The 25,642-nt window shown below is 29.4% G+C and overlaps 2 protein-coding genes across 4 annotated transcripts in view; both read right to left on the bottom strand.

The window, feature by feature from the left end:
- LOC113386929 (histone demethylase UTY-like) overlaps positions 1-25,642 on the bottom strand; it is a 210,721-nt gene that overhangs the window by 57,043 nt on the left and 128,036 nt on the right. The gene's annotated exons all lie outside the window — the stretch shown is intronic.
- LOC113386932 lies at positions 20,798-22,153 on the bottom strand. Its single transcript, XM_026624691.1, has 2 exons — positions 21,349-22,153; positions 20,798-21,110 (listed from the first exon to the last, which is right to left on the bottom strand). Exons 1-2 carry the CDS (start codon positions 21,808-21,810, stop codon positions 20,904-20,906), a joined length of 669 nt encoding a protein of 222 aa, XP_026480476.1. The 5' UTR covers positions 21,811-22,153; the 3' UTR covers positions 20,798-20,903.

The following is a 25,642-nucleotide window of genomic DNA, read 5'->3' as shown; positions in this document are numbered from 1 at the left end:
CCCTTTATTATACAAATTAATGCAGGCACCTCAGAAATATCATTAAATTTATTTTTTATTTGTTTTGGAACTGAAATTAATCAGAGTTCTATGAGCTTTTGTATTTGTACTTTTGTGTGATGTTGAAAAGGTATTACTGTAAGTTACATCATCTTTTAAAAGACAACCCAACGGTTGTTTGATTTTATATTTTTTATAAAAAAAATTCTAAATAAATGAACTATTAATTGAGCTATACAAAGTTGATTATTTATGAGGCACTGAGAATATTTTACGCTGTCGTATCATTTTTAAGCTGTCGTATCATTTTTAAGAAAAAATATTTGTTAATTCTTAATTGGGAAGGCCATTTGCTGTTTTATAGTGAAATTTTAACGTATTTTAAAAATATTGTGCAAAGATTAGTAAAAGATATTGAAAAAAAAACTCCTATCATTATAATTTCATATTCGCTAGCATTTTTCGCATGCATCGCTTTCAACGTAGGGTCCGGCCCCTGATCAAGGCATATAATCTGTTGTACTTATTGAATATTTTCTATTCTACATAAAATGTATCATTTTTTCAAAAATCTTTTCAAGATTCCTAAGAAAGAGGAAATGTTTATTTTTATTTACTTATAAAAGGGGAACATCTTACAAAGTTATGCTTTTAGAAATGTCGATAACAAATATGCATATATCGGTGATCCAGGTCCCATTGACGGGTGCAAGATGTTTCATACGGATGTATATGGGCCACCTGCTTGACGCAGATGTTACTTGAGATATACGCATTCACCTGCCACGCATTACATAAAAAAATATATGTGTAACATGAATTACAAACAGAAACAATTAAATGTAGAAATGACATCTTTGCGTGATGTGCCAGTCGCAATAAAAATCATTTCGAAAATATAATGACAAGGATTTTGTGGAAAATTAATTGATGCACCTCAACCATCATAACATGAAGCACCCAGTAATTATTGATACTAATGCAATTTGTAAAATCAATTCATTGCCTGCAGTCATAAAATGTTTATATATTCTGATATATTTTTATATAGAATGTGAATTGGTATAATTGTGAACTACATTTATTATACTTTTCCTAATCTCACAGTAGACACTTTTTTATCGTTCATCTTTCCTGTAATTAGTCATACGCTTTCTAAGAACTTTGAAGAATAACATTGCGTGTAATTTTAATGCAATTGATAACAATTATAATGGGATATGTTTTTATTTCCCACATAATTCAAACTTTTTAACAGCAAAAGTATATAATCAAAATAATCAGGATTTATAAAGGCGTAGTCTTGTATAAAAGGTAGCTTTGAAAAAGGAAAGTATAAGAAAACATAGCAATATGTTATTTTTTAAAGATTGTGTCTTTGATTGTGAACACATGGTTAAGAAAATCTTGTAAAATACTGACTTGCGATGAGAAAAATTTAGTTGGTATATTAATTTAGGGGGTTGAAAAGAATTTAATAAAAATAAATTAATAACTTTATTAAAATCACTGATTCTTTTACAAATTTGGAAATGTCAGGACATGTATCATATTTAGTTCTTTTACTTCCTAGCCAAATACGCACTCATGACCAACTTGTGTTGCCACATCACTCCCCGACTATAGTAAAGCTGTATTACTATTTTTTTATTGGTAATATTTTAAATTATCAATACATGAAATGAATTTGACAAAAAACCCTGTGATCCTCTTTTTTATCCCCAATCTCTAGCTCTATATTTTTGTCGCCCATATAACATTCAGTAAATTTTGAGGATATATGAGCAATTAACATTAATTCTAAAGGGTTACTTAGTAAAAATTTTTACTCAAAAATAGCAAATTAAAAAAATAGATCAAATCAAATTTAATAAAAATAAAAGTAATTGTAATTCAAGTCAATAATTATGTGAAGGTCATTTGTCAGTATTCTAATCCTTACTAAATAATGAAATTTCATTTTATACTTATAAGAAAAAAATATATATGGAAGGCTCTGATTACAACAAATGCAATAATGTTCCTTATCTTAACTTTGTACTTGTCAAGATAAAAGTAAATATTGAATATTTGTTACAAAAGTAAATACATGATAAAATGTACTTAATTACTTATCAATTTTAACTATAAAATTACTAACTATGAAGTTTATGGTCCAGTCTTATAGAATATCTCTGCTTATTAGAGAACATCTTTTATTAATATTATACATATTATATTTAAATTATTCGATACCGTACAAGTTGCTAAGAATAGAATGACCTAGTTTTCCTTCATGTGTTTTGATAAAATTGCGGTCTTTAATCTAAATAGAGAACTTATTGCTATTTCATAGCACCTACATACTATATAAAAATATTTGCTTAATAATAGAAATACTAGTTTTACACCCCTCTACCGAAATTAAATACAATTACTTTGTAATTACAATTACTAACTTTTACTGCAATTTGCACAATGTACACCAACATAAATTTGAAATTATTTGATAGTCATTTTACTGTGCAAATTATTTTGTCTATTAAAAAACAAAATTGTTTTATTCAAACCTGTTGTTCGAATTGCAGTAAAGCATCAATTGTCATCAAATTCAACATTTAAATCAATACAATTGAATTTCATATACTGTTATATCCATTTATTATTATAATAAGATTCCAATAAGAATCAACATGGCACAAGTGCCTACTGCGTTTTGAAGCACATTAAAATTTATTATATTTTGACATGCTTTCGTTGTGGAAAATTTGAATGGAGTATTTTAGAAACTTATCTCTTTATTTTTGGTAATTACAAATAATGTTAAGACTTTGTGCTCGACCTGACCTGACGCAAAACAAAACAGCATGTGAATGTTTTTAACGCGATTTTTATTCACGAAACATGCGATATATTTCGCGCCTAGACTATTGAAGGTGAAACTGGTGGAACGTGTACCAAGTTGTTTTTGTAATAGTTTTTATAGTATATTTTCTGAGAACACAAATTATTGCAACATATCATTTATTTCAATATTTACTTTTGTGGTAAAGTAATAATTACCTATATATATATATATATTATATATATATATCTATATATATATATATGTATCGTTTTGAGGGTACGATAAAATTATCAATTTGTATGTTTGCTGACACACTCCAAGTTTCCTGACATGCGGCTGACCTCGTTAGTACAAATGACTAATAATAAGTCAAAATACCTTGCTTTTGACTGCGTTTTACAGGAGAATCTACTTAAAATTATAATAGTATTAAATAGTAGTCTGCCCGAAGGCAGGTCCATGGTGTGAGATCATCACAAATCAATGATTTTCTTTCACTCCCTTCATTATTATTTCCATTACCATGTTATTACCAAAAATCACTTTTTTATTGATTTTTCTTTCTAAACTTCTGCTTCTATACATTCTAATCTTGTGCTTTGGCTTTCAGTTTCCTGTATTTTCTCTTCTCGAGTAAATCGTCAATCATCTGCATTCTTCTTCTTCCCAATCTTTTCAATCCTTCTATTTTACCTTAGACGACATCGTGTAGGACACTTTTCCTTAGGACGTCGTGTAGGAGACACTTTTTTATCAGAATGGGTCCGATCGAGTTTCCTTTCCTTTTCATAATCGTTCTCTGTACAGTTCTTCCACATATCGTATAATAATTTAAATGATACAAATTATTCGATCATAATTTAAAAAAAAATTATTATAATTAAATTTAATAAAAATTAAAATAATTAATAATACTGTCTCCCTCAATACTATTTCATTTCCATTAATTACTTATTTGTTATTAGTTTTTGCATTCGGTGCTTTCAATACAAAAGCAGAAGCGACGTCCATCCTAACGATTCAGCCAGCCAAGTCTACTGAAGCAAAAATTACCCAAATGTCTTCATTTAGTAACTTTTCTATTATTTCTCTTTTCTTCACTTTTGTATTATTTATCTTTTTATTTCTGTTTAATATTATACTCCTAATAGATTCCCCGATGGATGTATCTATTATAAACAAATTATAATGTTTACCTTCATGTTATTGTTTCCTTCGTTATTATACTCAATCGCTCCTCATTGTTTTTTTCTAACAAATTGCAGAATAAATTGAATTAAAAATTAAATTTTTCATTTGCAAACAAGTTTCCAGAATATGCAATAAAATTCTGCTAAAGTTTATCATCATAGTATAGCAAAGTATTAAGCAGCAACTAATATCTCGTGCGGAGCTAGATGGTCCCGTACATGTTCCGTACATGTCCCGCACATGTCCCGCACATGACCTCATTCGGTTCAGTCTCCGCGTGTGTCTACTTACATACACACACACATGGCATATTACGACTTATGTTAGTTAGTTAGTTATAGTTATGTACGAGTACGACTGCCGTCTATTACAATCGCAGCAATCTCTTTTATCTGCACTGTGTCCATTGCATCGCATTTGATTGCACAATACTCTTATAACGTATAATGTTGTTTCCTTTCTCCCCTGGGCTGCCTAATAGTCTCTATAAATTGTTTAAAGTCTCGCAATAAACATTTTACGATCAAGGGAGCGTATCGCGATAATTAAATCTTATAATGGCATTAAAGGGTCGTTAGCTTGTATATGTTTATTATTAGTACTTATAGTATTTATGATGATATTGTTTATGTTATATACATTGTATTTCAATTCGATTTTATCATTCCTACTTTTGAAATTATAGTTATTGAAACTGCAGTAGATCTTATAGTAGTTTTTATTGGGTGGTATCAGCATATTTTGAGTAGTATCTTTGGAATATCTAAATTTAATGTCAATCGAGTTGTAACAAATGTGTTTGCTTGCCCGATTATTGTTTGGATATATTTGGGAACAGGAATTTAGCTCATAAATAATTGTATCTTTCAAAAATCAGTGATGCTAACATTTCAACTAAATCATTGCAAAAGTATTACATGCGAATCATTCAATTTTTTTTTTATTATTATTAAGATGATTTAGCAAATTTATCGCAGATTGTGATAAAACAGCTTGTATTCAATATATATTAGCTTTCTAATTATGTTCTTTTATATATGAATATCAATGCTGGTCATTTTTAGCATAATTATATCAGAAAATTTTTCACATGGGCCATGGTAACTCTATTAGATAATTTAGTTAAAAAAATATATATCAAGAAACTGAATGTATTGAAGAAACATATTCTTGCCAAAGCTTCCTGGAAAAATACCGTCTCTATGTCACAGCTTTTTCCACCAAATAATGTATGTCTGACATGGTGACTAACGTGTTAAAATGTGTCATATAGATATTTTCAGCGTTAGGCACATATGATTGTCATGGCGATTAACGTGTTAAAATTTGTTTTATGATCAATTCATTTCCAATATTAATTTGACCATTTTTACCAGTAGGATATTCAAATTTGTTTCGTGATCAATTCCTTTCCAATATTAATTTGACCATTTTTACCAGTAGGATATTCAAATTTGCTTCATGATCAATTCATTTCCAATATGATTTTGACCAGTAGGATATCAAGTATGTTTCATGATCAATTTATTTTCAATATAAATTCGACCATTTTACCAGTAGGATATTCAAATTTGTTTCATGATCAATTCATTTCCAATATGAATTTGACTATTTTTGCCATTTATATTCAAATTTGTTTCATGATCAATTTATTTTCAATAAAAATTAGACCATTTTTACCATTATGATTCAAATTTGGTTAATTATTAATTCATTTGCAATATTGGCTAGACCACGTATTGGAAGATTTGATATAAATAATCTTAATCGTTTAACTATTATCTATATTTAATATTACATTTTCATCTTTTCAGGCAATTCAGTCATTTCGTCAGCTGTTGTACACCCGACCTACATTCTCAAGAGCTTCGGAGTAACATTCGGCTTGGGTTGATGCTAAAGATCCGCGCCGATTTGTGGATTCGCATTGAAACAATTCAAACTCAGTCTCTTACAGGTATAAATAATTATACTAAAATAAATAATATGTATATGTTATAATATATTACATGCATATAAATTTTAAAATTTTAAAATCCTTTACACCACGAGCTTAGACCCACGCTCCTATTCAGCTAAAATAGTTCCTATATATGAGAAACATTTCATTAATAATTTAATAACTTTATTAATATGACTAATATTAGATTAAAGTATTCTATCTATCTATTACCATTACCATTCATTATATCGCAATGAAGTCTTTATCAATGAATTCTATTTTCGTTTGTTCTAAAGAGAACTATTGACTCCTATATTTCATGCGTTGAGTCAAGTCACCAATTAATGTTCGAACTGACCCAGATTCGATGGAAATGCCGCGAAAAAAGAACGTGTTATCTAGTATCTACTGCCGGTAATGAGTGCTTGAAAAGGTTACACAAAGTAATAAAATCGAGAATAATTATTACCATACTTGAAATTTTATTTTATTTTATTCGAGTTTGTGTAAATATTTTGTACGCAGTAAAATGTTGCAATTGCATATTACTTCTACACTAACTAATGATGAATTGATTATTAGTAATGGCCTTAAGTCAGTGGTTTCCAAACTTCTCGCACTGCGACCCCCGTTTATTTAAAAAAAACATTGTTGCACCTTCCTTAATTTATATATCAATATAATGTCATCAATACTGATCTTATAATCAGCTGATATTATAATTTATTCACAAGGCGACAATTAATATACAATATTATGAAAAAATGTACATACAAAATTATTTTGTATTTTAACAATTGAAAAGATAATGTTATATTGAAGCTAATCTAAAACTAAATCTAAAGGCCATTGACGTTTCAATCTTCTTACGCCAAATGGTTGGGTAATGTCGCCTATTGATGGGTTTGAATGTGATTCCAGTTTACGTTTGTATTTTTCCTTAAATTCTTTGAACGTTAATTGCACCGTTTTCATGTTGAGATCGTTGTGAATGATTTTATTTGTCACGTACCACGGAGAATTAAGTATTGTACGTAAAATTTTTGACTGAGTTCTCTGCATTATAGCTATATTTGATTTGTAAGCACATCCCCAGAGCTCAATTCCGTAGGTCCAGATTGGTTTAATGATTGATTTATATAGCAGCAACTTATTTTCAACAGAGAGCTTCACTAATCATTTCACTTGTATTGATAAAATGAAGATTTGAATAAATTTCAGAGATCCCATAAAAAAGTTTAAAAAAAAAACGCCATTGGCGGTCAAAAATGATTAGGCATAAGCACATCAAATTATCAGATATTTCATGATAATTTTAATATTATGTAAACATAATGTTAACATTTCTATGGGTTCCGTACCAAGATTTATATTGTTTTACCATTAGAGACTGCGGCGTATATGCGCTTCGATATTTTGTTTCTAAAATAGCTACATAAGCGCGATCATAGTAAAAAAAATCATAGTCCACTAGTTTCAATATGTCGACGATATTGGTACTCTTTATTATAAATCAAAAATCATCCGTTATCCCCACGCCTAGTTTCACGCACTCCAAATGTGCAAGACAATATCTCGATCAAATATACGTTCTTAAATCAATTACCAATCGCAACTATTTCCATCATACCATCAATTCCATTCACAAATCCAAAGCTCTTGTAAATAATAAAACGCAATCCTTTATTGCAGGCTTCAAACGGCGTATCGAACAGTGCCCATCCGCCGTCCGCCGTCTCACAGTCGTCGGGTCGTTCCTTCACCGAGGCGGAGGTGCGATTTCACATCGCGCATACGCACGAATTGCGAGGCGCCACTCGCGTCGCCCGCGAACACTACGAACGTCTGCTGCGCGACGCCAGCGCCAGCGACTCCCCCTCCGAGCGGATGTCTGCCGCCAATTAGGATGGCTGCACCACACCACTCCGGGAAACAATGCTGATAGGTAAGGGTAAAGGTTCGAGGGAAGAAGAAACTAAGAATAGATAGATTATTTATTTTATTTATCCAATATTCATGATTAAAATTACAGTAGAAGTCCATTAGTCCGGCACCCAACAGTCCGGGATTCCCGATAGTCTAGCATAGTTTCGGAAAAATTATGTTTGCTCCAAAGTAAATCGGAGTAGTTTAGGCGAGAATAGATTTTTTAAAATGAACAATCTGTTTTATTTATATACCATCTAGCAAACCGGGCAAACTCCGTTTCACCACCAGATGGTTTCGTTTTATGTAACATTTCGTTTGGTGATTAAAAGATGAAGAAAAAAATTGCCTTAAAAAATTTCACAATACACGTGATTGATTTCATGGTTTCCAATTGAAATGTTAGGAAACGAAAAACTTATTTTTCTACTTTTTTGCACAACTTCACAGTGAACATAATGCCGGTTTGTCACATGAAATTAACTGAGCAGAGAAAAATGAGTATCTGTCAAACAAATGAGTATCATTCAAACAAAAAATATTGGTTTGTAGTACATGCTAAGTATCAGAGATGACACTGTATGTGAAAAAAGAAAAAGAGTTTTCCGCTTTTCTGTTTTCTTCAATTTTTTTGCTATAAACCTTGCGGAGTCCGAGACCTTTCCAACGAATGCAAAATTGTCGAAATCGGTTCGTGCGTTCTGGACTTTATATCGTCAGGAAGGAAAACCCAACTTATTTTTTGTACCAATATTCATATATCAGTTTGCTATAGTGATGGGCGTTGAATCAACGAACGGTTATTTTCAACCGTTTCTTCTTCGTTAACTAACTAACCGTTTCGTCGCAACGAAATAACTAGTTGAAAATCAACTAGTTTCGAAACAGTTGAAAACATGGCGGCCAGTTAGTTTTTTCAACGATATAGGAATTCGTTTGTTGTCGAAAACGAACGTAGGCAGGTACCTGCGTCGGAAAGGATCAACCAATACTATGAAAATCGCTTATTGTTAGGCTACTGCTTGCAAATGTACATGTACATCTTAAAAGAAACTTGCAACACGCGCCAAATATTTAATTTTAGAAAATCAGTTACATTTATTATAGTTTTCAATGGTTAATATTTTTCATGAAAATCTCATAGCATTTGTCTATGTAATAATTTTTAATTGTAATAATTTTTTTAAACTAAACCTGAAAATTGATTTTTATTTTTCATACATTTTTATATAACCATACATTTTTATATTGCTATTTTTATATAACATGTAAATTCGATGTTTTAGTATATGGCTTTGCTGTAATGAAAATATTTAAGTTTTTTAAATTAAACCTTTATTTATTATATATATATATATATATATATATGTGTGTGTGTGTGTGTAATAAATGTGACAATTCACATTTATTTCTTTTTATTCATCAAATCCAACGTTAACTTGACTTTTATAAGAACAAAGTTCATATTACCAACTTTCAATGAAACAGTTATTTCAACTATCAGTTTCTTAACGTTGCCAGCGTTGAATCGTTAAAAATAACTATAGTTGAAAAATAACTAGTTATTTAACTAGTTGACGAAACCCCGATAACCGTTTCGTTTCGTTGACGGCAAAACCGTCAACGACCCACCTCTAGTTTGCTACAGCATGTAGCATCTGTCTGCTAGTAAGTGTGTCTGTGAAAATTTGGGAAACTGATAGGTATATCGCGTAAAATTTGCATATTTCGATTGAAACCGAGTGGTAGGGGCTGGCTGCTGCGAAGACTTTTTTGAACATTAGAGACTACTAAGCCGGTAACAACTAACAATTGAAACATTAGCTTCTAGACAAACATTAAAAAAAATAAAAATGGAACAGCTAGATATAGGGGGAAGTCCCCAAGTGGCGGATACCTAAGGTTATTTATAAATAAAATAAAAAAATATTTTACGAAATGTTTATTAAATTATGATTTATGTTAGATAACAAAGCTAGAAATCAAACTGAATTAACAAAACTGCAATCTTTGCTAAAAAATAATTAATACTATCTATCAAACTTTGCTATAAAAAATATGATTTTAAACAGTGGCACCTAATACCGTACTATTCAAAATAACCTGCATTGATCACATATGTAGCCAACTCCACGCTCTGGAATGTCTGCACATGTGTCTTTCTCGAATATTCTTAGATCTTGCAAAAAAAATCACTATTTATCCACCCTTTTGGCTGGGCCACACCGATGCTCTCAGCTGGTGCATTCATAAGCTTTTCATTCTTTGACTAGGAAATACGAAAAATATGGGTATGTAGTGACCGTTAGCACTCATACAGAATAAAATTAAATAATTGGAATAAATTACGTCAATTCTCACAAGAAATATCAATATGTTAACTGTCCGGCACTAAGGGACGACTTAGTGTCCGATGCTAAGGGACAGGCATTTTCGTTCATTTGATGGCACCTACTAAAATTGGTTAAAAGATCTAATGATATTCTACCATTTTACGGATAACAATCGAGTACAACTTTTATCTTTGCACACCACTCAAATGTAATTGCATAAATATTCTAGAATTACTTCCATTGATATTGAGGTGACGCCGTAAACATATTTGAGAGTATTTTGCGCCTAAAATAGGAAAGGGTTGCTCTCGCCGTGGCCGTGTGCGTCACAGGCGAGGTTTGGCGCATGATCCTGTACCTGTGTGTCCCCAGTGCCCCTTTCACTTGTATTTTAAATTTAAATAGAGTGTCCGATTCTTGGTGCTGTCCGGCGTTACGGGACTTTCCCTTATTGTATTGTTCAAATGGTTTAGAGCAGTACGTTCGTAAAGGCAAAAAAACGGCTAAGATTTAGAAGTTGCTGAAGTGATCTAATGGTTGACTCAGGAGAGTTTGTAAATTCGACCGATTTTAAAAATTTTCAATAAAAACTCTTTCAATAAATACTTGAAAGCTTGGGGCAATTGTCCCATTAATTTTGACCCTGGTCCTACAAATGTTATTTACTATTACGGATAAAAGATTGAATGAAGAAATATAATAAAATTTAACGAAAATGGTCGCAATTTTACTAAACCTTTAGGTTGGACTCCGAAGCTCACAATTTCCAAACAACTTGAGATAATTTTTATTTTTCTATTTTTTTTTCACGGCAGTTACGGTTAATACTATCACCCCGTTTCGGTTTCACGTAGAGTTTTGGGAAACCCTATAAAAAATACTAAAACCTTTTCAAATATAGTAAAATCTACTATTCTACATCATATAAACTTACTTGCTTTTACATCAGAATATTGACAAATATTGTATCAGAAAATATTTATCTCTAACAAGACAAACCTTGAGAGTTCCGTAGAATCACTTGATAAGAATAGCTAATTAATAACAATCACATAACGCACGTGTACACTTACCTGAGACGATTCCGTTTTATATGAAGTCCATGTCAATTGCCAATTTCAAAGTAATAACATGTCTTTTTGTTACAAGTTATTTTTTATATAAGTATTCAAAAATTACTATACATTTTTTACGAGTTCTATGTTTGAATTTTTTTAAATATTTTTCTAAGTAATAGAGGGTTTATGATTAGTTATTTAATTTAATTTACCCAGAACAACTTGATAATATTTGGTCGTATAGATGACATTAAAATTAATTTGATAAGCCATATTAGTTATAAAATTTTAAAATTTAAATTTAATTTAGTTGTGCAATCAACTTCAGGTTGCATATGAAAGATCCAAAATATTATAAAAAAAACAACTGCGTGTTCTATAAAATTACCAATTGTACATCAGAATACTTCATTCAGGCATATCTTTAGCCCAAGGCCTTGAATAACATTTCTTTTATTGGATAGTGAATAATATAAATTGAGAAGCGAATAGTATAAAAGTTCAAGAGCATACGTGAACTTACACTCGTTGTATTCGACATCACAAATATTTTATTAAAACTTACTTTAGTTATTTATTGGCCAAAATATTGAACAATTTAAAAATCATGATTATAAAGTTAACAAGGATATCTAGTGATATCCGATCATAATGTTACCTCTTCTTATAAAATTCTCTGATATTGTGTCAAGAATTTCTACTCATTGTTTTCATTAACAGATCGCGAAACAAATAAATTAAAGGAAAGATTATAAAGATATTTGTTGAAACTATTTTGTGTTGGACGAAATAATAAATTCATTGAAGGATTATTTTTATATTTTTTATATTTATTTTTATGCGTTAGGCTCATATGTTAACATTGAATAATACAATAAGCGAAATCTAAATCTTTGAGTATTTTAATTCATTATTGTATTATAGTTTTTTTAGTGGGAAATCGCTGAATGATCATTACCGCAATGTTTCTTTTTAATGACGCAAAAGTCAATGTCAATGGCACGCACATTTTTATACGTCACATTTCAACACACGTGTTTTTCAGTGTTATTGAACTTTGGTATAGCCCGGTCACAATCTTTATTTATAAGTTTTAAAATTTGATTTTATATAATATTCTGAAATATTAAAAAAACTATTGCTTGCAACTTGTCTCAATTTGTTCCAGAAACAATTTGCAAATATCTTGTATTATATTATATTGTGAACTAAATGAACTGAATTTACCTATTTGTTGTAGCATCCTATTATTAAATTATTATTATTTATATAGATCCGAAGTAAAGCGTTGTTTTCCTAACTTGTACAGTATAGTAGAAAGTTCTATTTACTGAAATAAAGCCATGCTCTTTTATAAACAGGTTTGGGATTTTAGCTAATGACAATTTATTAATAATGATTTTCAATGCACAAAATATGTTACATCAAAATATTCTTAAAAAAAACTAAATTTAAATTCTGCTTAAAATGCATAATCTTCACTTATTCCTGAGATTAAATTATTTTTCATAAACATGAATAGGACAATTAAGCTCCATAACTATTGACTTTAAAATTATTAATCCTATTCTTATAATATCGTTTTTATTAATTTAGAAAAAAACTAATGTGATAGAAGAAGGCTCATGAGAAACCTGTTAATGACCAGCATCGTAACTATTAGATTTTAACCAAAAAAGCTCAAATGATTAATTTTTGCCAAAAAATTGTTTTATTATTACTATGATTTCGATTTCTTTTAATCATTTTCTGATTACAGCTAAGTCTATAATCATAATTAATTTATAATTGTTTCTTTTTAATTTTATATACTCTCCAGTATATTGGATTTTATCTACCATATTTCTATTATTCTATGTAGAAAGCAAAATTTTCCTTCTGTTTTGTATTAATGTCTATAAAAAGAATTATAGGATTGATTAGTGACTGACAATTATCTGAAATAAATCAGCATGGATATAAATAAAACACATGTTATTCGTCAATAATGGAAAAATATACGATCAAATGACTAATTAATGAAATAGGAGATTTTCGAAAATGTTTGACCTATGTATGTTCTCTTTGTAATATGAAACATTGTCAATTTAGCACATATGCATTAATATTGCAAGAACAGTTATATTTCACAAAACCGTATATGAAATTTTTGATATATTAAACTTTTAGTAGAAATTCATATGTGTAATCATAATATATATGTAAAATGTAACAAAGTCCCTTTTTGCTCCTTCTTTATAAAATGAAGAAAATTTTTTTCAAGATAATCTATTATGCCATCAAATGACGAGTGACATTAGTCTAATATTATTGATTTAGAATTAATAATATTATTAATTTAAAATTAATACTTTTGATTTATTTTGGGGCTATTGTTTTATATTTTACAATTTTAGAATTTACATATATTTTTTTGGGCTTTGGGGTTTGGTAGACCGAAAAATAAGCAAATGTTGTCAATTGAGATTTCTAATGAATCTGGGACATGAAGAACTCCAAAAATAAGTCAAATGAAATCTGAAGATTATTTGCTGTTTACGAGAAACTTTTAAAATAATATTGCCAGAATTTAGATTGAAAAACAAACAATGAACTCTTTCACTCGTTTACTTAACACAAAGTGCAAATGTAAAGTAAATGCAATGGAATGTTAGTAAACTTTAACTTTAATTAACAGGGATTGTTTTTCATGCTATTTGTTACGTCTTTTCAAATAAAATGAAATATGTGTTTATTAGGTAATTCAACAAAACCGTGCTAAGGATTTCTAAACTTTCACATGACAACATTGTATTTTAATGAGTTACTAACTATAAATTCTTATTCAAACATAGGCGTTATAATATTCAATGTTTTTACTTGACAATGGGTTTTCATTAATATTTTCATGAAAATAAAAAATAACTCAAATAATTAGAAATAATTAATTTCTTAAGAATATGCATAACTTTAAATTTATATTTATATATGTTTGTATAAATTACTATCAGTTATAAATTTCAAATATTTTTTTTCCAGGGTAACGCGCGAAGCTGCAGCAGTTCGATTTCTGCAGAGATCAGTGGAGGCCGATCCGAAGTCTGGACAATCACTGTATTTGCTGGGCAGATGTTACTCGGCAGCAGGAAAAGTGCATGATGCTTTTATTGCATACAGGCATTCAGTCGAGAAATCGGAAGGAAATGCTGATACGTGGTGTTCTATAGGTAAAAACCAATATATATATATATATATATATATATATATATATACCTTCTAATCATTTAATTTGAAAAACATACTGTCGTTTATAAATTCTTAAAAAATGTGCCTAATCTTTAGTACACTTGTCGAACAAAATAAAGTTATTCCTTTGTTTGCAGGTGTATTATATCAGCAGCAAAATCAACCAGTCGACGCTTTGCAGGCTTATATCGCTGCTTTGCAATTATACAAACATCATTCATCAGCCTGGACAAATCTTGGAATTCTGTACGAAAGTTGTGGGCAGCCGAGGGACGCGTACGCGTGCTACATAAACGCACGCGATTGTCGATCTAATCAGGGCAGTGAGCTTTTAGGAGAAGGAACAGGTAAATATATTTCATATAGTACATCAAATTTATTTCCATTACAATTACATATAACTCATTTCTCAGCAGAATCCATTCAGTGTATGAACCGTGATCAACAGCTAGACGGACGGATAGCGTACCTTCAGTCTCGTCTGGCTAACGCTCCGATGCCTAGCATCACCAGCAAGCGTCGGCAACTGCTGTCGATAGAAGAGGCCTGGAATAGACCAATCTCCGCCGAGATGTCAGCCCGTCAGCAGACAGGAGCAGCCGTGGTGCAGCAGCACCAGCACCCTCATCAGCACCAAGCTCCTCCACCGCCTTACACAGCCAATAAGAGGTTTAAGTTAGATAATGCAGCAGGAACTCCTAACGGTGGAACGAATAATACCACCGTGCCTGGATATTATCTCACGCCACAGCAATTGCAAATGTTGCAGTTCTTGCAACAAAACGCGTCTAATCTTACGCCGCAACAACAGGTGATTTATCAATATTCCAACAATAATATCTATGTTTGCAAACTATTTAAGAACAAAAATGTGATTTTTTATTATTGCAGAATATGATGCAGCATTTGCTACAACAATATCGTTTGATGCAGCAACATCAACAACAACTGAGGCTTCAACAACAGCAACGTAATCAGCAACCCACAAGTAGGCCAGCAGTCCCTGCACAACCGGTCAGTATATACATCTTATTATGCAGTACGTTTTGTTAAAGAAACTATTTTGAATTAGTCACTGAATAAAAATAAAATTAGTAATAGGTATGATAAGTGACTCGTCTTAAAATTATGTTAAAATCTATAGGCCAGTGCAATAAACACCCCACAACAAAATGATTTGGAAGTAACAGAACAAGATCTTCAAGCATTGCTGTCTCAAAAAGATATTGCAACATCACTAGCTGAAGATCTGTTAAAACATTTTGGATCTGAAGATCTTGATATGAAACCTGCCAGGCCACCAAGTAAGTTATATGCTATTTAACTCCTCACATATTAGAACACTCAAATTATATATATTTTAGCAACGAATATTCTTGCGGCGAAATATTTTCTTCTTGATAATACAAATGTTTTATTAATATTAAAAAATGTTTCAGGTGTGAATAGTACAAGTACAGATGCTGCTGTTAACACGCCAGAGATTAAGAAAGAGATTCCAATTAGGACAAAAACTGAACCAGATATAAAACAAGAGACAGGTTATCCGGGAATAAAGCTTGAAATATTGGATAGTGAACCAAAAGATTTAGTATTTTCAACAGACATGGATAGCAAAACGATACAGAAACTTTGCAAGTATGTGAATATAATAATAATAATATTGCTAAAAGTTTCAAAATTTGATAAGGTGCTATGTATTGAATGATATATATTCATTTGAGGCATTAGCGATAAACATTTTATTAAATTTGAATTAGAACTTCTTAGTTTGTAATATATATCTGATATTAACTAGTTTAGAATATACATCATAACTATTTTCCTTTTCAGAGCAATGGGTGTAAAAGATGTGCCGACATGCTCCATCCTGGGGTCCGATGTACCTCCACCTAGTCCGCCGGATTGCCCTCCTTTGCGTTTAACAGAAGAACAACTCCTGCCACCTACGCCCTCAGTTTATCTAGAAAATAAAAAAGATGCCTTCAGTCCTCAACTCCAAGAGTTCTGTCTAAAACATCCTATCGCTGTGGTCAGAGGGTTGGCCGCCGCCTTAAAATTAGGTAAGGAATAAATAAACCATTTTAAAATGGTACACTTAAAATTATATATATTATTATAGGATTATAATATTTAGGTGAAGAGGCATTAATGGATTTGCTTTAATTTTTTATATTCATTATTTCTTTCCAGATTTAGGATTATTTTCAACAAAGACTTTGGTCGAAACAAATCCAGATCACACGATAGAGGTGCGCACGCAGATGCATCAGAGCGCCGACGAAAACTGGGATCCTTCGATGGGCCGCAAAGTTTGGGCCTGCATATCGCACAGATCGCACACTACGATTGCCAAATACGCACAATATCAAGCAGCGAGTTTTCAGGAAAGTCTAAAGGTATGAAATAAATTTAATTAACTTGAAAAAATTAGCCTAGATAAATATTTTGTTATCTTATTTATATGCTCCAGAAAGTCATCACGTTTTACTACCAAAAAATCATATAGTCCAGTCATTATAGTAAGTTCACCTCGGAATTCGGAGATAACCCAGCTGTAACTCTATAAATACTTGTATTTTGTACCCTAAAAGTTGTCTTAAAACCTACATATGTTGTGTACACCCTACCATATGCAGGTTTTGAGACAACTTTTAGGGTGCAAAATACAAGTATTTACAGACTTACAGCTGGGTATCTCAAATTCCGAGATTCTTACCTATTTTAAGCTTAAATGACTGGACTAATATTCTTTTTGTAATTGTATTACTAATATTTATTTTTGTTATATTTTTGTAGGAAGAAAAGGATAAATTGCCAGGTGTTTCTATAAATAATTTATCCGATTCAGATTCAAAGGATTCTACAGGAAATATTATGAAAAAGAAGACAAAGGGTCTAGGTGCTAGGACAAATGGATCAAAAATGTTGAAGTAATTATTATATTTAATTGACATGAATTAATTTTCTCCTAGATAATGCATTTATAAAATCATGCTATTTATTGAAGACTGATTCATTTATTTATCTCCTATTAATTTTTGCTCCTATTTATTTGTGCTTTTTTATTATATTTCAGGTTTGGAACGAATGTAGATTTATCGGACGAAAAGAAATGGCGGGCTCAACTTCAGGAATTAATGAAACTCCCAGCATTTGCTCGTGTTGTTTCTGCAGGAAACATGTTATCTCATGTTGGTCATGTTATATTGGGAATGAATACTGTACAACTTTATATGAAGGTATGTAATAAAAAATCTCTTTTATTTTTTAAAGGCTACAGAGGCTTAGAGGCCATGTCCAAATTAGGTTAAGTTGGTTACAAATTTGAATTTTTATACACTCCAAATATATAAAATCTTTTTAGCATTATATAATTTTTTCAATTGGATCTAATTGTTTTTTTACTATTATAGGTTCCAGGAAGCCGGACACCCGGTCACCAAGAAAACAACAATTTCTGCTCCATCAATATAAACATTGGGCCAGGCGATTGTGAATGGTTTGGCGTTCCTGATGCATACTGGGGCGGAATACAAGCTCTTTGTGAACAGAACAATATTAACTATCTTCATGGCTCATGGTGGCCTAAACTTGAAGAACTCGCTGCCAATAATATTCCTGTTTACCGATTCACGCAAAGACCTGGTGATTTAGTGTGGGTGAACGCTGGTTGTGTGCACTGGGTGCAAGCCATAGGCTGGTGTAATAACATTGCTTGGAATGTGGGCCCATTGACCGCAAGGCAATATTGTTTGGCTATTGAACGTTATGAATGGAACAAATTGCAGAGCTTCAAAAGTATTGTACCCATGGTACATTTGAGTTGGAATTTGGCAAGAAATATCAAGGTTTCAGATCCCAAATTGTTCCAGGCGGTTAAGTAAGTTGATACTTTTAGATTCATATATGTAATTTTCTTTTATTTGATAATGTTATCTATATTAGATTAATATTGTAGGTTTATTCTTTTGTAATTAAGAGCTAAGATCCATTGTTTTCTTTCTATGATTTTTTTTTTATTTAAAATTAATTGAAAAATTGGTAAACAGTAATAATACAGAGATATTTTGATCTATAACAAATTTTTATAATGGTAAAAATAGTATTAAATGAAGATTTTAATCATTCATGATTGATTTACAGAAATTGTTTACTACAAACATTGAAGCACTGCATGCTTGTTTTGGATTTTGTTAAATCTAAAGGAGTCGAGGTCAAATTTCATGGTCGAGGGAAGAATGAGGCATCCCATTATTGTGGGCAATGTGAAGTAAGTTGAAATAATTTGAGTCAAAATATATCTAAATTGCATGATATTCTTTAATTTTAATTACTCAATTAATCAATCACTATATACAAATCTAAATATTATATAAATTATATTTTATTGGAATATTGTTTAATTCTATCTGATGTATATCTCTCTTTGTCTGTATGAAACAAATATTATGAATTCAAAAAATCAAAAAAAAAATTCTACTAATTTTACATCATAGTATTAAAATATCTTCTTAGATATTAGTTCCATTAAGTTTATGACTTTATGTTTCTGCAATATAATACTTGATCAAAAATTCTCTTATGTAGAGATTCTCTTATGAAGATATTTTTTGCGCCTAATTATTTTGAAAATAAAATATATAACAATTTAATTTTCAGCTTGAAGTATTCAACATATTATTTATTCGAGAACAAGAGAAAAGACACGTCGGGCATTGCATAGCATGTGCTCGTAGGCAATCTCCAACCTTAGAAGGATTTGTATGTCTAGAAGAATTCAAAATGCAAGAGTTGATGGAGGTTTATGATGGTTTCACATTACATCAACCTCCTCAACTATCTCCAAGCAGCAATAATTCACTATATTAATATATGTGATCATTGAAAAAAAATTTATTTGGTGCTGCCGATATCACGTTTTACAATTTTAGCGAAAAATTAAACAGCAATATTTTTATATCAAATTTTATTAATTGGAGTTTTATCTTTTTTATCTTTAATCTTGATGTTCAGCTATTTTCTGCTAGCACATACTTGATATATTTTACCATATTGAATAGGATTATCATACTGTGTTCAGAATGATGTAGAGCAATTTGAATGGATATATATATATATATATATATATATATATATATATATAGCCAAATAAGATTAAAACGATTTATATTGTATATATGTAGGTGTGCATGAGAGAATGTATTCGAAATTGTATATAATTTTAGATTGTAAATATTCTTTTCATAATTATATAAATATTTGTATTTTGACTTAACAATATAGCTATGTTCTGAAATAGCGTACACTACCATCTTAAATATGATTAAAAATACAATATTTTATTATGATTAAGAAACTTATTTATATATAATGGCATATTGAGCTACGTAATAAATCTAAATTATTTAATATTTTCATAGATCCAGCTGTGAAAATGATTAGTGCTATTTAAATGTATTTTAATTTATGGTTAATATTCAATTGACATGGCATACATAAAGATAAATGTCTGTATAAATTAGTTAGGACTATGGATCTCATGCCTTTAGCTTTCAATTGTAGTCGTTTAAGAATATTTTATTGACAGAATATTTAATTGATTTAGTGACAGAAATTCATTCTAGGAGTGTACTATTTTTGAAAAACGTTTAAAAAATATTTGTTTCACTTAAGACGTTTTATGTGATAATTTTAATCATTTTAACTAAAAGTAATGAATAAATTATATATATGAGAAGCTTTTAAAAAACAAATTGTAAATAATTGGAAATATCACTGCCCTATGTTTAATGATATAAAACCAAGTCTTTGTAAGTAATCGATAAAATAAATAATTCTCACGTAATTTTTATTAAGTTATTTCATTCACGAGCAGCTTCATAGTTTTTTTTTCATCTAAATATGTATGCATGAGTAAACAAAAGTATTTGGATAAATCTTGATAAACTGTTAGATAAAAATGAAACCATTACAATAATTTTCTATTAATTTTTATTTTTAATTTTTCTAAAACATTTAACATATTGCCTGTTGTATAATTTTTTAATTTTATAATTCTTACAATACAAATGCAAAACTCTTTCAATAATATATTTCTATAGTTAAATGTGTTAAAAAAATACTTTAAAAATACATTTATTATTATCTGAATATGTACATAACTAGTGCCCCAGGTTTGGCATGCATTAAATATCAAATATATTTTCAATTCTACATACCAATACAGAAAAATTAAATTATATACTAATTTTTACAATTCTATCTTCAATTTTAGTTAATTATACAGTTTAAATGTTTCTTGATACTTTCTCTTAAACTTCTATATTGGTCAGTATTTTCCTTTAACATCAATTTCAATAAATTATTTAAATGTGATCTTTATACTAAATTGCATAATTTTAATGAGGTAGACGATGCCGTTGTAGATAAGCAGCAGTCGCCAGCGACATATCAGTCTCTTTCTTAGGTTTAGCAATTTTATTAATTTCGTCTCCACGAAGATATTTCATGGCCAATGCATCAAAAGCAGCACTTTGATCTACTTTTGGAATGGACAAATCATTTCTAAATATTGGTGTTCTGGGAGTGTTCAACATCATTTCCACCTGAAATAATAATAATTTTGAATATGAAACATGAAGATTCAAGCTGAGGATTAATTGGAAAAAATAAGTCATAGGAAATTTCTTACATAATAAATATATATATATATATATATATAAACATATATATATATTATATATATATATATATATATATACATATATATAGATATAAATAAGTGATTCTTAAATATATTTTAATAATTCTATGTAAAAATTGTTAATTCTAGATTCTACACACTTGTCCCAATACATTATCCAGAGCCGGTGGCGATATAGTTGGAATATCAGCTTCAGAAGGAATTGTGTTACAAGAACAGTCTTTCTTTTCATCAATTCGACACAATATCAATTCCAACTTCTCATGTAAACTCTCCAGCTTTTGATCTTGCCTTTGAATCATCGTAACAAGATCGTTCACAGGAATGTTGGAGGCAACGTCCTGAATATCGGAATCTGTTTGACAACTTTTACTCACAGTTGAAAGTGTTTCTGTTTGACACGCTTGACTCGTTTTTGGTAAAGGCAATGGGATTGAAGGTTTTGTAACAGGTGCAGCTGTGTACACCAGAGGCGATCTTGGTAATTCAAAAGTGCTTAGTTCTAAATCTCTGCTAGGTCCCATGAATCTGACTTGTTTTACATTAATACTACATGGTGGAGGATGTCGGGGCATCTCTGGTAATGCGTTAACATGATTCATTTTTTACACTTGCATGAAAGAATACTAAAATGTGAGCTTAACCTCACAATAAATAAATATTTAAAACTGGTGGATGGAACTTTACTTGGTTACATTAAAACGGTTGCTGGATCGATTCCATATTATTATATCCCGGCATAAAATATTTGTCTGCAGATCAAGGAACGTAATTGGTACATAAAACAAATTTAATTACATTAAAATTAAAAATTAGTTTCTAAAAATTGAAGCAGTATTCTATTGCATAGTTCTAATTATAAATTGTTACAACATGGCTTGCTATAGTATGCATGCCGCAACTTAATGCAAAGCAATATAACTTGAAACTAATTTCTATAACAATCGTTTTGTTTTGACATTTTGAAAAAACAATAAAATGTTTGCAATAATGACATTAGATTAGTGTTGCCAGAGATGACAATATTGATATCATCTGTCAATCATCTGTCAGTTATCAATCATCTGTCATATACGTTGAAAAGTAAAGTTGACTTGAAATTTCTGCATCAAAATATAACCAAAAATTGTGGTATAAATACAATTGTTTTATATTATAGATAAAATTTAGTAAAACCACATAAAAAATTTATTTATCAAGTAATCAGTGTTCACATGCATTATTCACCTTTGATAAAAACATTTCCGCTGATAAGATGATAAGAAACTAATGCTGTATTTACAGTGCATAGTGTCAATAAATTATATTATAATAACATTATTTTAATTTATGTCTTATTAGATATACATTCAGTATTATGACTATATTTAAGAATAAAATTTTTGCAATAATTTGTGGAACTTTTGCATCGACTTCTAGCTTATTTGGAAAAGCAGTAAGTTTAGTAGAAAACAATGATTATCAGGTAAGCAAGATACCATTCAAAGACATTTAATAAACCTATGTGATGTTTTAAACTTCATTTTAAAGGAAACTAATTATTTATATAAATGTCTTATGAATTCCATTCAACTCTTTTGGCTATTTCTATTACTTATACCATGGTATAGCGAGTATATAATGAATCATTTTTATTTTCATTCATATCTATTTTATTCTTTGATATCAATCTCCTACGATACATTAGTACTGCACTGATGAAACAATCATTGAAATAATAATTTAATTTTCTCAATTATTATCATATTGTGCAATAAAGGTTTATATTTTTTAGTTTCATTGTTCCAACATGAACTCTAATTTATAGATGTTTCAATTGTACAAACTTTTTTTTGGTATTACCTTTTATGATAATCCAACAATAATCAAAATTAATAAGATATATGATATCAATAATCATATAATATTCATATTACAAGATGTTGGATGAATTTTAATATAAAATTTATACATCTCGACAGGCGGAAGGGTGGTATGAGAGATCATACAAAGAAAATAACAAAATACATAAAAAAGTATATATTTATTTTCTGTCATTATTATAATATAATATGATCATTACAACATTTTATATAATTTATTCTATAATCCAATCATACATATATTCATTTTTACATTCATACTTGTTTTGTAATTTATTTATCTAGATTTTTATATTATTCTTTTAACTTAATTTTTAAATTATTTTCTTCTTGGTCATATTTATCTCTTTGGGAAGCCCGTTGAAAATTTCATGGCTCCATATAATGTTAATCCTAGTTTTATTTCAAAATATAAATAATATAAAATTTATTCATCAAAATTGTAACTGCTTAGTCAATGAATTTTAGTATTAGTAGTAATTCATTTATTTAATTTGTTTATTTAGTATATATTTTTAGTTTATAATATTAATTTTGGTTAATTATTTTTAGGGCTTATTTTGAAGGGTATTTTAATATGCTTTATGATATATGCAATATGGCTATGTGGACATTTTACTTAAAAGCTTTAAATGCATCCTGTAACACAATCGTCCCAACAGTTACTAGTGCGGCTGCTAACTACATATTATCTGTAAGACTTAATATAATGATTTAAATATATTTTTTTCACTTTACAAGATATTTGTTATACCAATAGGCACTATTGTTTGGTACTATGTATTTGATGAATCTATGTCATATTTATGGTGGCTTGGCTTTCTTCTAATAATATTTGGATTGTATTTAATATGTGCAAATTATCAAGAGGATCCCCAATTGAACAATAAATCGGAATGAATTTGTAAGTAATGTCATTATAAATTGTTGATATAGTTGATTGTGGAAGTATACAAGTTGAGAATAAGTTATCGTTACCATAAAAAATCAAAAGAGTATTCATAGTTTTTTATCTGATTACTAGTTTCTTCTTTTGTCTTTTGTTAAGAGTGTTTTTGTAATTTTATTATTAAATTTTTAAATAAGGATTATATATTATTTAATGAATTTGTAAGATAAAATAATATAGAATTATTATATAAATGATTAAAAATACATACTGTACATATACACATAACACCGTTATTACTACTTTTTAGTTTTCAGTCGTACAGTACTAATAAAAAAATCAGAGTTTAAATGAAATGTAAAAATAATGAAATTAAATTAACAAAGGTTTGCAAGTGTAATATATTAATTTATTTAATTTTTACATTAGATATTATTGATCCAACCAAATTTTTATTAACTAAAATACAAAGCAAATATAAAAAAAAATAAAATTTATAAAATACTTTCAAACATTTATAAATCCATAAAAGCTCCTATATACCCAAAAATAAATTTTGTTATAAAATTTTCCTATCACTCATCAAAATATTCCATTAAATCACCTAGTTTTTCTACATAAAAATCAGGTACAAGTTCTTGTTCTTCAGGTTTATTAGAAATCTTCCATGCTTCAACTTCTTCTAATTTGGTTATACCAGATAAAACTAATAAAGTTTGAAAACCATTTCTAGTCCCTAAAAGTATATCTGTGTTTAATCTATCTCCGATCATGAGGGTCCTTGCGGGATTTAAACCACGCCTGATTAAAGATTCAGCAATATAACTTGAGGGCTTTCCTAGAACTGTAGCCTTACGTTCTGCACAGGTTTCTACAGCTCGTACTATGCTACCACTTCCTATGATAATGAAATAGAAGAAAATTTTAAATGTTTTAAAGATTAACAATAAAATAGTGATTTTGAAATTAAGATTATTTCAGTATTAGTTTTTAGAGCTTTTGAACTACCTGGTAGAATTATGTTGGCTTTAGATGGATATCTTTCATCTGTATTAGTGGCAATAAATAAACACTCAGGATTATCCAAGAACTGGCAGCTTTGATCATTTTACAATAATTGAAATGTTCATCAAAACCTACAACTACTGCTCCGACATCAGGATCTTGTTTCAAAGTGGAAATATAAGTCGCTAGGTCAGTATTCATTTCATCTTTCTATTAAAAATACAATTTAAAGTTTGGGAGTTCAAATATGATCATTTTTATAACAATTATTAAATGTTACATATTTAAAAATAATACATACACCAATAGGTAGATGATCAATTCCTGCCAGTTCAATTTCTTTTGCAATACCTTCGGATCCAATTATGTAAACTTTTTCTTGAATCCCAGTTTTTCAAATAATCTGCAGCCAAGAATGATGTACATTGTATTCATCCTATAGCGAGATTATAAACATCCAAATCAGTTAATAAATGGGGTGATAGTGTAATTCAGTTTACAATAGGATTCTTTATTAAAAGATACAAAAAATATATTTTATTTATGGCTAATAAATGATCTAAATGTACCGAAACATTCTCATATAAACTATTATATATAAAACCATGGAAACATGAATAAATGTATATAAATTATTTTTAATACATCAATAGTATATTTATAAAAGAACATATATAA

This window comes from Ctenocephalides felis, unplaced genomic scaffold, assembly GCF_003426905.1.
Source record: "Ctenocephalides felis isolate EL2017-DRISC unplaced genomic scaffold, ASM342690v1 CF-g0.4_SCAFFOLD_03571, whole genome shotgun sequence".
Lineage (NCBI taxonomy): Eukaryota > Metazoa > Arthropoda > Insecta > Siphonaptera > Pulicidae > Ctenocephalides > Ctenocephalides felis.
Note: the sequence above shows the minus strand (reverse complement) of the source record. Positions and strands in the feature narration are given on the sequence as shown.

What these genes read in the sequence shown, in the direction of transcription:
- LOC113386932 (XM_026624691.1), bottom strand. Translation starts at nt 21,810, where the DNA reads ATGAATCATGTTAACGCATTACCAGAGATGCCCCGACATCCTCCACCA. An exon ending in TGGATAATGTATTGGGACAA is followed by an intron (nt 21,111 to 21,348) that starts GTGTGTAGAATC and finishes TTATTATTTCAG; the next exon opens with GTGGAAATGATGTTGAACAC.